The sequence below is a fragment of the Solea senegalensis genome, linkage group LG10 (assembly GCF_019176455.1).
Source record: "Solea senegalensis isolate Sse05_10M linkage group LG10, IFAPA_SoseM_1, whole genome shotgun sequence".
Classification (NCBI taxonomy): Eukaryota; Metazoa; Chordata; class Actinopteri; order Pleuronectiformes; family Soleidae; genus Solea; species Solea senegalensis.
The window spans coordinates 7,984,262-8,001,403 of NC_058030.1; the positions used below are offsets into that span (position 1 = coordinate 7,984,262).

Consider the following 17,142-nt stretch of genomic DNA (forward strand, 5'->3'; position numbering starts at 1 on the left):
AAACACACAATCATTGTGCCTCTATAGTAGGGTGCACAACAATATGAGCTTAAACAAATGATAGATTAAAGCAACGTAAACAGCAGAAAAGTTCACTCACTCATCTTCTACTGCTTTATCCTCCACTTGAGGGCCGCTGGTGCTAATCTCAGCTGACGTGGCGGGGTGACACCCTGGACAAATCGTCAGTCCATCATAGAACCAACCTGCAAAGACAAAACACCTTTCACTCTTACAGTTCATTTAGAGCACGGACCTCAAAGGCAACTCAAATCACCTGTTGAGGTCACCGGCCATCGGGGGGGCCAGGGTGAGCATATCATATTCCATCATATCTCAATAAAAATGTTGGGTGATTGTAGATATGGGACCTCTGATTTAGAGAGTCCAATTTGCCTAATCCCCAAATCTGCTTGTTTTTGGGCTGAAGGAGGAAACCAACACACAGACGGGTCCTTGATCCGACCAGGTAGCAAAACACGGGTCTTCTTGCTGCAAAGGCAAGAGTGCTGACCACTACACCAAACGTGTGGCGCCAGCCATCATCAATCAAGACACAAAATTAAGACATTTGTGATTGATCCTAAGAGCTTTCAATTCCTTTTAAGGACTACTTTTTGAGGACATTTCCACCCTCGGGTGATACTAAGGAAAATAGTTTCCCCACTGTGATTCAAAAGTTCTTTCAATGCTTACATGGAAATTCATTGGACGCAAACTCTGGTGAAGCAGTGGGACAAATAACAAGACACTGATTTCTCTGTAAATAGTAACATTTATTTAAGTATACAATTTAGTCTTCTCATTCCCCACCCCCCCGCCCGCTGCCCCACCCGCTCCCTTCCCCTTTCACAGGTTCAGTGTCAGTATCTTGGCTTCTCGATGCAGCATTAAGCCTCACTGGAGGACGGTAAAAACGCAAGACGGACAATTAAATCGAGCGCCGGTTATTTCTTTGCACTGTTAACAGATGGAGGATCACAGGCAAACCTACAAGCTGCTTTGCAAATGCCACATTTGGTTCATTATTTGCTTCTCTTCTTTTATATGATTTTTCTCCATTAAGAAGGCATTTACAGTTGCATTGCATAAAATGATAGAATGTGAAGTGAAGGATGAAGGAGGACGGTGACGAGATACATTTCGTTCTTGTGTGGTGTGATACTGACCAGAGCGATGTTGATGCTTCCTCCTACGGAAGATAAAATGAAATCACAAATAAAAGCAATGACAACAAGGCTCCCATCATTATTTCACAAAATGCCACAGAGTGCGTGCGAGTTCATGTGTGCAGACATACTTTTGTATTAAGTCAAAGAAATGTCCTAACTCAAACACCGTCAGTAAACGCTTGCGGTTACATTTAAGGGTTTGCAATATCCCGCAAGAAAACTTTTTTCTTCTTTTTTTTTTTTTAAGTGTCCACTGTCACTGTATCCTGCCTGAAATGACGCAAAAATTAATTGTTGACAAGCGCACACCCAAAAAAAACAACACAAAACTCAACTATCAATGAAACTGTGTGCAAATAAACGACTTTAATTACATAATAATAATAAAAAAAAAATTAAAAGTTGAAAATCCACGTGAGGCAACCATGCTGCCATATTTTGGTCAATGAAAAATATCGTAATGAAAAAATAACATGGCTAAACTACAACTACAATTTATTAGGAAACTTGAAAGGTATGAAAAGAAGCACAGTAAGAAAATAGTGTTATCTTGCATTCAAGTCGACCGCTTTTTCAACACAAAGAGGATCCTGCCTGTTTGGTCGCACGTACGTCTCCCTTTACACGTTTCCCACGCGGAGAAATGAACACGGAAAATATTTCCCAAAGGATCATATGAGGACTCAAGTTCCTCTCAGTGGAGCAGATAGTGTTTTTATATTATCGATTGTTATTATTATTATTATTATTATTATTATTATTCTTATTAATAATGAAATGTAGCCGGCCGAGTCTCCACATTGTGCCGTTGACACATTTAAGTGCTTTCTGACGATTTCTGATGAAAAGTTACGTCTGTAACAACGCTGGGGTGCATGAACGTAACAGATTTAACGGATGAGGTATTGCACAGATTAATCATCATTATCATAATAAAAAAAAAAGCAAAAATAAATATACAGCAAAGTCATACAACATTTACATTACAATTTTAGTCAGATTCTGGAAGATTTCTACAAGATATTTTAGTGTAAGCGATAGGTTGGTGGGGCGAGAGGAGACTAGTCCTCCCACTCGTCGTCATCCTCAAAGTCCTCGTCTTCATCGTCATCCTCGTCTTCGTCTTGGAAAAGAAAACACAAAATAAATATTTAAAAATGTTAAAAAAAAGAGTCACACTGAAGAAAGTGTGATCTGCTTTCATGGTGGAACACAGTACTTGTACTCTTTCATGCTGAGGGTTTAATCAAAGTGTCAGGTAATAGACACTTGAGTCAGTCATCGTTACCTGAAGAATGGATGGCTTTGCTCCTCTTCTGCATGACTTCCATGAGAGCACCAACGATGCCTGCAGTAGGGGCCGGCGTTGGAGGGCTGGACTCTGGCTGATCCGGCACCTGCAGACAACCCAAATCCACTTCACAATGTGCGATATGGTTCTTTTTTTAAACTAACTTGAAGCTGAAATAGGAAACGTTTTGACTTTATCTTAAAACAGAAAAATAACAACAACTGCATTAAGTTTGATTCCCTACAAGTCTTTAATTCAGAGGATTATTCCATCACTATAAAAAATATTCTTTGTGTTCACTCAGATCTGTTGTGTTTTTCAAGCAGGGGTGTTAACAATGACACAAAACAACAGCAGCTCTGAGGGAAAGTAAGTATCCTTACCAGCGTCTCACTACTTCTGCGTCTTTGTAACAATTATACCTGGAACATGACAGTTTTCACCAAACCCTAAATCATAGATTTTTGAGAAAAGCAATGTTTTTCTTTTAAATAAAGACTTGATCTTCTCTGTTTAGTACAAATAAGGTACAGTAGAATTCAAAATCCAAAAACTTGGGATTACTTGGGATTTACTCCCTTTCTGGTTTTACATACCTGTATTGGACTGTATTTTTTTTCTCTATAAAACAGAAATGTGTGTGAGTGCTGGATGTTCTTCATTTCTATATAGAAATGAAGTATTGTCAGGAACATAAGAGCCATATTCACCCAAAGACAAGGAAAGGAAATACTTTTCCCATCCAGCTCTGATTTAGAAGTATATAATGTCTAACCCTGGACTGTGGGCTGCAAACAGAGGCCCAATGTTCAGCCAAAGTGTTTACTCGATTAGCTGAAGCTTAGTTATTGACTGCTTGTGCCTGCAGTACCATGTGGGAATCACACTCTGTTTGTCTTACGTTCTTGAGCTGGATTCCTTGTCGGATCTGGTCCAGAAGAGCGTCTCGTCCGGTGTTGGAGGCCGGTGCTCGGTTGTTCTGCTCCACCTTCTTCAGCTGAGTTCCTCCCCTGATCTGCTCCAGCAGCGCCGACTTCCCCCCTGGACTTGGCGAATGAGGCGAGTCTCCGCCACCACCAACGCCGTCCAGCTCTGAAGGGGGAGGAGGGCCGGGTGGTGGGGGCGGAGGAGGAGGTGGGGGCGGCTGAGCAGGAGCAGAGATGCCCCCACTGTTGACTGGAGACTGGTGGGGCTGTGGGGGAGGTGGAGGTGGAGGGGCATGGGGGGTGATGGATGAGTGCAAGGAGGATGGAGGGGGAGGAGGTGGAGGCTGGTGGTGGTGATGGTGTGAAGCAACGGGAGGCTGGTGACCCGCTCTGGTGGGAGGTGGCGGGGGAGGTGGGGCACCCAGAGTTCCTGGTCTGGAGGGCGGAGGAGGAGGAGGAGCTGACGCAGGTGCTCTGGACGGAGGAGGGGGAGGAGGGGCTCCTCTGCCCCCTCTGGATGGAGGAGGAGGAGGTGGGGGTGGAGCTGAGCTCTGGTGTGGTGGAGGCGGAGGTGGTGGTGGTCCACCACGAGAAGGAGGTGGAGGGGGTGCTGCAATGGGGAACAAGAGACACGGGAACAAGTTGGAACAGTGCCACTGAAGATGACACGACAAAGCTGTCAGCTGGTTATACATGGAGACTTTCACATGAATTAAATACTACTTGTGGACAGCGACACCTGCGTCTGAGGAAAGAAAAACAGCAACTCAGCAGTCGCCTACTCTTCAGTGGGAAAACTATACAAACCTGATAACAATACCAATTTTGAAATGTCTCTGATGCTGCTAAAAAGTCTTTGCATTGATCAGATTTCAAATCTTTATAAGTATACAGGTTTCATAAAGGAAAACACCACACTCCAAGTCCTGGAATGTACTTTTTCACTGCTCCATTAAAGTCACCTTTGTAGAGGAGTGAAGAAGTGATTAGCTAAAATGTCTGCAAATTGGCATTATGTCACATTTGAACATGCCACAATTAAATCATGTGATGCAGGAGTCGCCAAACCCTCGATCGTGAATGACTGTGTCGATCTTTGGGACTTTCACTGTAGGTAAATAAACACACAGTTACTGATCGTGAACGTTTTGCGAGTGGCTTCCTCTCTCTTAGTAGTCTGAGTAACCAAGACATTATACCATAGTTAAATAATAATTAGATAAAGGTACAATTATTATAAAATATCATATTATATAAGGCGCAAATATACTATTTCATCCATAATAGGAGGAAGCATTAAAGCTGCTTCAAGTAAGTAAATGTTATTTATATAGTACATTTCACGGGTAGGGAATCAAAAAGTGCTGCACAGAGCAATAAAAATAAAATACATACAATAACGACAGGGTACAGAAATGGCAAAGAATAATACACGTCAGTGACTCGACTCATGTCTCACACACACTTCACTTAACCCGCAGTGTGCCTCACACATACACACAGAGCACTTAAAGGTGCCGCTGCACTCTTACAACAACCAGCTCCTCAACAGTCCACCCATTATAAAACGTGTTGATTTTGTTTCCCACTATGAACATAATTCTGTTCCGTAAATGGAAAATAGGCCACATGCCTTTATTCTTTGTGTTGTTATGAATTCAATGCAACTTAAATTTGATGGTGTGATGTATAGTTCTTAAAGCAAAGGCCGAGACCTGATTTATATGCCAGGGTTTGCCTAAATAAAAAGGTTTGGTGACCACTGATGTAATGTATTTTAGACTTTGGATGTTTTTTTGTTTTTTTTAAAAAAGGTGCCAAATTCAAAGACACGTACCTGTCCCGTCTCATTATATTCTCTGACTCTCTCGTGTGTGTGCTCTCACCCTGCCTCCTCAGCTCGTTCTTGACGGCTTCCACCCCTCCCTTCTTCTCGATGAAGTCGTAGATGACCTTGGACGTCTCGCGGTCCTTCAGCTGTGCCTCAGAAATGCCGCACATGTCGAACAGGTTCTTCAGCTCAGGGTCCAGGTTGTTCAGCTGTAAACATCAAGAACACCAAGATGATGATGATGGCTACAGCAAAGATGAAAAAGAAGCAACCGCTTAAAAACAAATTGTTTACATCTGTCTCCTATGCAAACTGTTTGCTTAGGGACAGAGAGAGATGCTTGTAGCAATGTTTGGTGCATCAGGATCTAATATTTTCTATGGAGGAATGAAGAGTGTGAATAGGATGGTTCCTAATTGGTGGCTATTAAAAATGTATTTTTTGTGCCATACAATAATCCACAGGTCTGTGCTCCTCTTTGACTGGCTATGAATTGAAATTGTCCACAATGAAGATATAAGTGAGCTTCTCCCCCAACGACAGTGGCCAGTCACAGTGTCAGTGTGACATCTAGTGGCCAACAAGCAGAAACGCAACTTTCCTCCAACATAGCAACAAACTGCTGTTCATCAGTGTCATGTTGGACAGCGGTACCGGGGGTGAATGTCTTGTTGTGCCTACTAAAGCGAGGAAATAGTTAAAGCCGGTTACTTAGAGCCAGTTAAAGGTAACGAACGAGCAGCGATGAGCGTTCTGCTAACAGAGTTGCTCAGTGTGCACTCTGCACACTGCAATATCCCTCTTCATAGGCAAGTCTGACTTTGAATGTGCAGATTCAGTGCATGTGGAGTTTATCACTGCAAGCTTTTTCATGTTTCTCAAATGAAGATTTTTCCTTTCGCTCTGGAATTAAAAAAAATGTATCAATTGTGCACTTCAAACTAGGGTATTGAAGTCTGTAAAAGCTAGTTAAAGGCTTCACCAGTACATTTCACTCCCTCCCTTTAACCTGATTCTGACCAATTGATTTCTTTAGGATGCATCTATCCAACTAGCTAATGACGCTGCTGCCTGATTCAGCCCGAAACATTCTCCGTCCTCCAGCCTCTGAGAGGCAGCGAGATTATCTGTTAATATGCAGGAAGAAACAAGAGCCTATTGTGTGATTCATCATACAGCCACCACACAGGTCACTATTGTGCTCCCATGTGCACGTGTTTGTGAGTGCGAATAGAGAGTGTACTCACATCAAAACCTGTATTTGGATCCCAGCCCACGTGACCAATGTGCCTGAGGAAAGATGGGGACAGGTATGTGGTGAGATCTCACACACACACACACACACACACACACGTAACACCAACACATCAATACACAGAAGTACATCAACTATTTAGCATGTGCATGTGGGCGACCATGCGGTCATGCTAGATAGTGAGCACAAACACGCACACGCATACAGAAACAGTGTGGTCATTGAATGATCTTAGACTCCACATGTTTACTGCTCTAACAAAGTGTTACTTCAGTGTGAATTCACACCCATTTACATTAACACTGTCAAAATTGACCAAAGGGATTATGTCTTTAAAACCCTCATCAGCACAACATACATCTACTTTTTGGTGTTATGGCATGCAAGGACACGCTTTCAAATATATAATCAAAAATGACGTGCATGCACCAACACACACACTCACTGGAAGTTGCTGGGCGTGCCAATGTCAGCCTTGGTCAGCTTCTTCTTCTTGCCTTTGGTCTTCTTGTCCTTGCGGGTCAGACCGCCGTGGCTCAGCATGTTGTTGAGGTGGTACGGCTGCTGGTGGCTGTGGGAGTTGTGGAATCTGACGTTGTTGATCTCCGGGTTCTTGATGTCCACTGTGGCCATGTGCAGAGCTGGACCTGCACACAGGGAGGGACATACTGTACCATGAGCTGGGGCCAATGTGTGACAATGAAGCCTCTAATTGTATGATAAGTATTGTATGTTCGACCAGTGGATTTAAATGTCATGTTCTCCTTCTGTAGAGGAGGAACTGTTTCCATGAACACCACCCTTGGGACAAATCTGGACATTTTTAGCCTCACTGTTGGAAGACTCTTCGACTGACGTTAAACGTTAAGACAGGATTCTGGACTCTTTGAATGGATTATATGGAGAAACAAAAGGCAAAGAACACTTAAAGGTACCTTCTTTCAAACAATTAAATGCCTGTAATGGCATGGTCATGATTATATTAAAGGAATTTTCATTGAAAGAGAAGTGTCTACAGTTTTATTTTACAATTAAAGACTTTTGAAGATTCCACACAGAATGGGATTTTCTTAAGTCAGACAATTAATTAATAAAAAACGAAAACAAAAAAACAAAGTGCAAACCAAAGAAACAAAAGGTGAACTCTTTACTGGCCAGACTTCTAATTTTGTTTGTACCCACATGACCCCTTAGGGTGATTATGATGGATTATCAACAGCATCAGCAACCACCTCAAATCAGTGTCTTTTGAGGTAAATGATGGCTCAGTTTAGTTCTGGGGATGAAAAGTTTGGGAAAACTTGTTTGTAGGGAATGCAGGTCTGTTTTTTTCTTTTTTTTGGAGAAGTAAATGTATCTTCTCATCCTCATATGCTTACATTATCAATATCCCTTTAATAATCCATGATATCTAAGAGATCAATAAGGCAGGAGGTTGGTGATATTACCAATCTTTTCTCATCTTTTTTAATCCACATTTTCTAAATTTAATGCCAAGGAAGTTAGGGCACACTCAGTCCTCGATTCCCTCGTAATCTCCACAAACCGCAACAGCATCTGACAAATACACTAATCCACTGCTAATGCCAAAATCCCTGGAATCCCCACAAATTCAAGGTCTATGGCCAGAAAAATAGGCAACCTTTAACTCAGCGGGTACAAGGGTGGAGCTGGACTGGTGATCGTTTTTCCTCCGTTATGCAGAGCTGCAAGATATGGTTCTGTGCAGATATGGGTCGCAGAGATGAGAAAAGCCTCTACACCAAGATGAATCAAAAAAGCAGAGTATTTGGTTCACAAGTTTTGACACATGGGTAACTCTGTTGTGTACTAACCTTTCACAGCAAATGTCAGACTACAACCTATAACTTCTCTGTGTACATGGTTGTCAACAGCAGCAAACGTGCATTCAAGTTCACAGCTTTCAGTTTATCAATGGACAACAACCGTGTAGGAGATTTAGCAGGATTTACGACTTCTCAAAAGGTAATGAGTTAAACAATGGAGATAATCTACAAGGGTCCAGCGTAAGCGCCGTCTCTGTCTCTCCAAGTGCGTTTGAACCAATGTTTTCACAATGAGGACAACACCAGATCCTTCAACGTGGATACAGGAAGCTTAGAAACAACAAATAAACAAATCCAGAGCAACAATGTTGTCCTGGCAGTCTGCTAATTCACATCTGAAATGTCAGAAATAATCTACGCCACTGCTCCTTACATCTTCAGCGTTTGCCAAGAGTCAAAGGGCCTAATGGAAGTTAAAAGTCCTTTGAGACTCAGGGCAGAAGCAAATTAAAGTTTGATGTACTGGCTCACAACTTTGCTCATGTCATTGTTCAAACATAGACAACCAAACATAGCTGGAAAGCTTCTACCACTTCCTACCATCATTCTTTTAGAACGACTTCTTCTGGGCAGCAACAGGACTGCTAAAATAACACACCGCACAAGACTGGTGCACAAAGACATTTTGCATTTGTTGTGGCTCATCAAAGCGATGATAGACAACCAAAACCCAATAAATTAAAACAGTAACATAAATGAGAGAAGCATGATGGACATCATGCATATCCCCCCCAAAAGAAGAGTTTCTGGCATATAAATGTGTGATAGACCTCAATACAATGCAGGGTTTAAAGAGCACAACAGAGAATGTGGTCTACATATGGCACCGACGGACCTTAAAGTCCTACTGATCGGATTAAGATTAAGTCAATGTGTGTCGTGCTGTCTGTGAAACAATACCTTCAGATATGTCAGAAAGCATAAACACCCTGATGGATAAATGTAGTGTGGGGTCACAAGAGTCACAAAATTCACTGAACATTTAACACAAAACACTACAAGTCCAAACAGACCCGAGAACTACAGATTTAATTTAAATTCGAGAGACTGAGAGCTAGGAGTGGGGAAAAAGATTCTTGGATGGATCTTAATTCTCTCTTGAAATATCCTCAGAGTTAAATACATTAATAGTACTTAAAAGAACAGAACTAGCGGAGCAGGAATTATTGTTTCAATTCATGAACCCTTATGACTAGCACTTACTTTCCAAATGTTTAAATGCACTCTGCCAAATGACATGTGATGTATATGTAATAATTTTCTGTTCAAATCAACTCTTTCTGCAGGACAGCACGGCCCTAAAAGTATTAAATAGATAATATTTAATAGATCTGGTAATTGACTTAAGAACAGGTTCAGAAGAAACTGAAAGGCTGAATGCAGGTTTTGATTCTTTATTCATGTTAGATTTTGCTCATTGATACCACAACAGCAACTCTGGACATTGATCATACCACTGTAAAGGCCTCTAAATCCTTCTACGTTGTTGTATCGTCTCTGGATTATCGCGAAAAGCGCACTTGCATCATCAACACAAGCAACCGCTGCAAATGAGCTGCTTCGAAGATGCTTTCCAAAAAATGATAAATCTCTGTCAAGGCTGCTGAAGTGAATCCTCCCCCCACATAGCAGCACTCATGCTGATTATATCAAAATATGCATCATACAAGTGTGAAATCCTCTAAAAGGGCCCCAAACACAGCTGAGATGTTATGACTCAACCTTACATAACCAAGCAACTATAAGGCAATTACATAAAACGATGATCCATTATTGAGCAACGACGAATAACAAATGTTTTGGTTGTGTAGAACAGCTATGATTTTGTTAGTTAGACGGTGGTGGCTTTGTTATTAGTTTCGTTGTAATTTGCGTTTGATGTGGCCGGGGAAATATTGTGTTAAAGTGATTGACATTTCTACAATTTGATTAAAAAAAGAATAATCAAGAATCGGAATCTGCATTAACAAGAGTTCAACGTACCATTTTTAGGGTCACCTCTTTTCTCTGCAAAAGAAAATGTTAACACTGTTATAGTTTCAGACCAACAATGGCAGGACTTGACCAACTTGACAAAACAAAATCATTTTGAGCTTTTAAGCGATGAAAGAAGGAGGTGAGCTTTTAAAGATTTAGAAATGTGTTTAAGTTCAGTTAGTGTGACGCAGTGGTGTCGGAGACAGTTTGACAGTTGACAGTTCTGAAGGCCTTGTGTGTCGGCAAAACAGTCAGAAGGACAGTTCAGGAAGCCTTTGACATTAGCAGAGGAGGAGAAGCAAAAGGTTTGGAAGCAGACTTGGGTCTAACATAAATCTGTCACCACAAGAAAAGTCTGTCTCCCTGCTCTGTGAGCCTTTGAACACTCAGTCATCATCACAGTTTGAGCATTGCACTTCAAAAGGCCAACATGCTGAGAGATGCTGGAGGGCAGCCAGAGGAGAAACAAGAGGAGCCTCGGTGCAGGGACAGTTTTCTTTACACACACAAGGAAAACACACTGAGAGGAGAGGAAGAGTCCCCCACAATCTCAACACACGTCCTCATCTACAACATTACAGCCAATCCCAGGAGGAGAACACGGTCAGCTGATGCATGTTCATCCATTCAGTGCTGAGGTGGGTTTGACCCATGTCACTGTGTCATGTGCATTTTCTGGTTTTTGTCACTTCATGCCGGTTAAGATTGGTTTTCGACTTCTAATGATCCTCTTGTAGTAGAGGTGGCAAAAGAGTTATCGCTATCAAAACTAGGTAAATGGAAAAAGATGGGTAGTGCAAAGGTAATGGTCAATATAATGTCTTTGTTTCCACAGTCTACACTAGCAATAAAACCTAAGTGTTTGAAAACACAAAACCTTCCCTTCACTTTCTAAGGCTTACTCATCTCCCTGACTCTGTCTGGATAAAGTGAAGCAGAGAACTGTGGGACACTGGTTCAGATTGTGTTAGTAGAGAATGAGAGAAGTAAGAAATCAGGAAAAAAACAAATAAACACAAAAAAAAACCCTTTTACACTCACCAGTTTTGCGTTGCCGTCGGTTAAGCAGGTCATTGATAGCAACTCTGAATCTTTTGGCCTCTTCTTCACTGGCAAAATTCAGACCAATCTGAAAGGTCTGATAGGAAGAAGAGGATCACAGATCAGTCAATTTCTGTGAGAAAATGTCCACAAAAACATTCACATGACAAACCCAGCGCGGGATTTCTCCAAGGTATTCTTAAGATATTTCACAGGAACGGGTCGAGGCATAAACCATATTCAGAGGTATTACAGCTAAACTACTGTAAGCTACTGTAAATTGGAAATTAGTAATGTAAATTCATTTTATGCAAATAAACTGCTGCCAAAAGAGCAAAAATGGATTTTAACCAACACAGTGCCTCAATTTAATTGTCTTGTAGTTTCGCAGGATGTTTGCACTTTTTATTAAGATTGGTAATCTCTCTAATTTCAAGAGCTCAGTCGGGCAAAGCTTTTTAAAGAGGGGACACATAATGAATCCCTGTGGCTGCTTCACTAACGTGGCTGTGGCAAAAAAACGAGACAAATCAAAACAGCTCGAGCAAACCACGCGTGCAAGCCCCCCTTTATTAAATGGAGGCGATGGTAAAAATGGCTGCATACGTACGTCTCCTGCAAATGAGATGAAGTAGGATCTGGAACAGCTGATAGAGAAGTTGTGGTATAGTTCCTGCTCAAACATGATTTTCCCTTCCTGTAAAAAAAACAAAAAAACACAAAATATCTGGTGAACAGAAATTAGATTCACATTACCCCCCTGTTTCTTTACAGCAAGATTACAAATTCATCAGTCAACACTCTCACTTCATTTCTAATCAAACTCAAATAATACTAACTTCTTCATTTCTTTTCCTGATAATTAAGTAAGATTAAGTAAAATCTCTGGGTGCCAAGTGAAATAGATAGATCACTAAACTAGGGATGTAACGATTAACTGATTAAGAATCAACTACTAAATTGTTTTGATGACTAATAAATGGTCCAATGTTTTTATTTTATTAATATAATAATAAAAGCAAGTTCTCTGATGTCAGATTTGTTCCTAAACAACAATAAATGGAATATTTTTGGTTTGTGGATAAATAGCCATTAGTTAAGGCTCTGGTTACATGTGCTGCATCATGTGTCTTCTAAATTGCTGCTTTTGCGATTTGCTAATAGCATTGATTAAAATATCAAATTGTGTCAAGTGTATCCGTGCATCTAAGTTTAGTGAGAACACAATGAGATTAAGATCAGTCAGAAACTCAAACCTCCTATAACAGGCCCAGCAGATCCATGAGGAATATTGAACTAAAGTCAGCTAAAAAGACTTCCTCATACAGGTTAGACATGAGAGGTCTTCACATCCAACACTCAACGCTCTGGTGCGGAGTTAAAACTTCACAGATGTTTCCTTTACAGGCGGCTCGCACTCACTTTGATGTCAAACACTCTGATGAAGTAGGATCTCTGTGGGTTGTCTTTAACCAGACAAGCCACCCCGCAGCATCTCTTCACCCAGATGGCGCTCCGGTCGGCCCCGTAAACCTGGACCACCGCTGAACACAGACTCTGCGAAGACGCGAGCACAGAAAAGGTTTATCACATCTGTATGCTTCCAAAAAAATGATTTAGAAGTGGTAGAATACGAGTGAGTGAGCAGTGAAGTTGATCAGTCAGCAGAAAAGTAACAGCTTGGCAGTCATCTCCTCTGTTGTGTGCAGATTTTACAGACAGATCTGGTTCCTTGTTAAAAGCTTCCAAGGTCCACGTGTGTGACAGAGCAGCCACCAACGAGAAAGACCTTGATGGGGCGTTTAACCTTTTAACGGTGACAGAAGCATCACATGTAGCACAGACATGCTGAACCAAACACAGCTCAGATCACAAGTCACACATGCAAATATCTATATACTGTGGATCAAGGTCTCTTTTATCTGCAAAGTGGATCTCAACTGTGCACAGCACAATGGAGAAATGATTTGGCGTTGAACGCCAGCACTCTCTTGAATAATTTAAAAATATCTAGGATTACAGCTTCACAACCAGTCAAATTACATTCATGTCGGTCCAGACTCATATGTAATGAGGACCTTGAAGGAATTAAAAGCTGCTGTCAGCAGCGATGTCTTTGTCCAACCTTTGCCTAACTTACTGTGTGACGCTGCAGTTCACGTTCCCCTCCCTCCTGCCTAAATCACCTCATGAACATGTGTGATGAGTGGCGGCATTTTAACAGCCTGACTTCACAACTCGACAGGTCTGCCACGCTAAAATGTTGAGCTCTGGGAACTGATTGGATAAAGTGCTGAAGGACACTGGAAAAGTTTCTCCTTGGTTCACTGTCAAATCCCTGAAACTGAGAGACCGGTGTCACTGATCAAACATGCCAGATCAGTATTAGCTGTCAGAATATCCAGCTGTTCAACAGATTTTAACAAAAGTACTGACTGAAGTTGTTGTATTGAACAAAATAATTAATTATGTTGTAGCCAAAATTGTGTTTTGAGATCACAGGGACATTTCACCTTTTACTACCCAATTCTAAATCAGATTATACTGGAGTCAGAGAGAGTGTTTGTGCCAGCCTCAATGAAATTGACTGTGGGCCTCTAACCCTTACAGTACAGGTGCATTCATAACAACAAGTATGCATTTCAAATCGTCAGAGCATCTTTTCAGATGTGAACATCTGACATTACTTCACAGGAGTTGAAGCACAACACACAAAAGGAAAGTACCATGGAGAGCACTGACACACAATGACAGTGGTTACTCTTTCACGTCAGTCCCCATTCCAAATTAAACCATTTTAAATTGCTACATTCTGAGTGTTTACCCAGTTTACATTTATGTGGATCATTTGCCCCCAGATTTAATGCAGTTTGTATTAATTTCACCCGGCAGGCAAAAGCCAGATATTAGTGTTTTATTTCATTATCAGATCAAGTGACATTTTGCAATGAATTTAACCTTCATATCTGCAAGATAAGATGCTGCTGTTGTCAGCACGGTCCTGTCCTGCTTTGTGATTTTTGAGTGTTCTGCGGAAGACACGCTGTGTTAATTCCTTTGCCAGGTTTTGTCCCTCTGCAGCAGAAAGTAACTCCAGCCTCTGGGAGAGAGAGGAGGAAATGCCACTGAGCTGGTTTCCTCCTCTGTGACTTATGACAAACAGGTCAGAGGAGCAACAGGAAACACTTTTCACCATGAAATCACTGCTCAGCATCACACAGAAAAGGTCAAAGGTTGGCTGTCAAAACGCTTTTGGGCTCTAACGCAAACGAGAATGGAAGTATGCAATTAAATACACAGCAGACTTGTAGACTCTTTGCAGGTTACAACATCTTAGTATGGTTGGGCAATAAATTGGTTACATCTTCAATAATTCAAATTTTCCTATACATTGATTGCCTATATATACTGTATTTGCTTTGAGGTTTTACCTTCGATATGATTATGTTTATCAAGTGTTGGATTTCTGGCAATAAAGAAGTTTAAAACCACAATTTAATTGTTAATAAAGCTGCCACAGAGGCAGAAACCAGTCTTTAACCATATGACATTTATTAATTATTTTTGGCCAAGTTTAATAAAGATGGAGCAGGGAACTCTGTTGACTGAAATGTCAAGTGAATGACTTTAATATTTGAGAGCTGGTTGATGAAAAGTCTGCTTTTGATTAGACAACGCACATGTTCAAAGCAGATGCTGATTTTAACCCAGTCTCTCATGTCAAATCCAAGTTCGCTGAGAAAGTTAGGCTTGACCTAGTCAGATCGGTCCACACCAGGTGCAGCAGGTCAAGTCATGTTTGTATAATTCAGATAAATGCTGCACATTTTATACCTAGTAAAAATCATCAACTAATGGAGGCACACGAGTAAGTGATGCATTCCATCTGGAAAATCATCCACTGTAATAAAATGATTTAAAAAGTGTCAAACATCGAGGAACACTAGAAATTTTGATGTTACCACCAACAACTGTGCTTAACTGAAATTAATGCACAATCAACGAGGTTGGCTGTAGTTCTTACAAGTTAATGTATACAGTTATGTAGCCAGATTTGATAGGTTTAATTATTTTTATAGAAAATTCACTGCATTTTTAGACATCCAATTGACAAATAAATATATATATAGATATATGTATAAAAACACATGTTCTCTGGTGGCTATGTTATTTCTGTCAATCTTTTTGTTTTAAATGTTGAGAATATAATAGTTTCCCCTTTAGACTTTTCTTTTTTCCTCCTTTTCCTTTTTTTAAACATGGTATTTAAAATCCAGGCCAATGTAAAGTGGCGTAGAATAAGGACAGTTAAATTATTGGGAGATACTAGCGATCTGTGTGACTGTTGTCTAGACAGATTAGACATCGGACTGTTTAAACCTGACTGTTAGCCTAGCTGTTAGCAGGCTACAGAGTAAATCTCCATGACAACTCAGCTACATCATTAACACAGGAAACTGGACTTGATGTTGTAGCAGTACTGTGTGTTTCCATCCCCCCCTTTTTAAATGTTAATTCCAAACCATCTGTCATTTAATTGAAATATTATTTAAAAGTGGCTCTTATTATTCTCAACGCCTCAACAATATTTAAACATATGCAGTATTCGTGAAAGTCTAGGATTAGATAAACTAGGATAACGAGAAAATACCAGGTTAAATTCGCTGTCTAGGATTTGAGGAATAACCCCCTGGAGATGAGTCATGTACCGATGTGTTGACAGCCTGACTAGGTGCATATCCCTGGACATTTTGGCCCAGATGCAGGTGATAAACAAACGGAGGAACTTACGGAGCATTTCCTGCCCAGGTAGCCGAATAGGCACTCGTTCTCCTGCGGGGTCAGGAGGAGGGAGCCGACGTTTGTGAGCCTCCGGGGCGGCGGGTGACTGTTCATGGCTCGTAATTTTCTGTGGTTAACCCCGAAACGATGCGGTTATTCACCCCGGACGGGCAAAACAAACTCTGCTGATTACACAAAATCCATGCGGGCTCCGGTTGCTGGGGCCTGCAACCGGATCATCTCCGCTGAGTCCGACTCCGGGCTGGAGGGCGGAGGAGGACGGGAAGTGTGTTCCCTGGCGCGGTACTGGTCAAGAAAGAACGCTAACTCCTTTGTTTGGTGCTAATTTACAAAAGTAATGACCCGTTGTGCATCTGCAGAAGGAAAAACGCTAAACTTTCATTCGGAAACTCCAGTAGCTGCAGCGGCGATGCGTACATCCAACATGGCAGCAGGATGGGGTCGACCACTTTAAAAAGGAGTGGGGTGTTGCTTTAGGCAAACTCTAAAATGATTCCCTGTAATTTTGACTGAATGTTGAAACTGGCAAAGCTGAAGAGAGAAACATCAAATTCTACGTAGATTTTACATGTAAAATGCATATCCTGTGCGTTTCCATTTCGCGGAGAGGTTAAAATGTCCTTGCTGACACAGAATGGTTCAGTCCGATGTGGCAGCAGGAATGCAGCTCTGGTGCTGGAGGGGCGGGGTGTGTGTGTGTGTGTGTGTGTGTGGGGGGTCGTGCATGAACTGGGGTAGAAATATGACGTTAAAGGGGAGGAGTTATAAGGTGACGTACAAATGTAAATAAAAAAAAATCAAAAGCTGAATATTTTGAGCATATGGTGTTTGTTTTCACAGAAAAAGAAAAATCATGCTATTTTACCACATAAGTTCACCTCCTGAGAATGAGTCGGCAATAAAGAAGGAATTGGAACAGGAAAAAACAATGATCATCATTTGCCCAAACTACATCAAAAAACACTATTTTTGGACTGATTTCTTCTGCATTCCCCAGGT

At 41.3% G+C, this 17,142-nt stretch overlaps 1 protein-coding gene across 2 annotated transcripts; it reads right to left on the minus strand.

The window, feature by feature from the left end:
* Positions 1 to 2,106: 2,106 nt before the first annotated feature.
* wasla (WASP like actin nucleation promoting factor a) lies at positions 2,107 to 16,816 on the minus strand. 2 transcript variants are annotated; one of them, XM_044036777.1, is made up of 11 exons: positions 16,132 to 16,816; positions 12,763 to 12,897; positions 11,951 to 12,037; positions 11,341 to 11,437; positions 10,306 to 10,329; positions 6,921 to 7,122; positions 6,468 to 6,510; positions 5,276 to 5,429; positions 3,365 to 3,999; positions 2,461 to 2,569; positions 2,107 to 2,295 (listed from the first exon to the last, which is right to left on the minus strand). In XM_044036777.1, exons 1-11 carry the CDS (start codon positions 16,234 to 16,236, stop codon positions 2,234 to 2,236), a joined length of 1,653 nt encoding a protein of 550 aa, XP_043892712.1. In that variant the 5' UTR covers positions 16,237 to 16,816; the 3' UTR covers positions 2,107 to 2,233. The 2 variants fall into 2 exon arrangements, with proteins under 2 accessions (XP_043892712.1, XP_043892713.1); XM_044036778.1 differs by lacking the exon at positions 10,306 to 10,329 and having other exon boundaries at positions 2,113 to 2,295.
* Between the last annotated feature and the right edge of the window lie 326 nt (positions 16,817 to 17,142).

What these genes read in the sequence shown, in the direction of transcription:
- wasla (XM_044036777.1), bottom strand. Translation starts at nt 16,236, where the DNA reads ATGAACAGTCACCCGCCGCCCCGGAGGCTCACAAACGTCGGCTCCCTC. An exon ending in ACCTGGGCAGGAAATGCTCC is followed by an intron (nt 12,898 to 16,131) that starts GTAAGTTCCTCC and finishes GCGTCTTCGCAG; the next exon opens with AGTCTGTGTTCAGCGGTGGT. An exon ending in AAGGAATCCAGCTCAAGAAC is followed by an intron (nt 2,570 to 3,364) that starts GTAAGACAAACA and finishes GGTTGTCTGCAG; the next exon opens with GTGCCGGATCAGCCAGAGTC.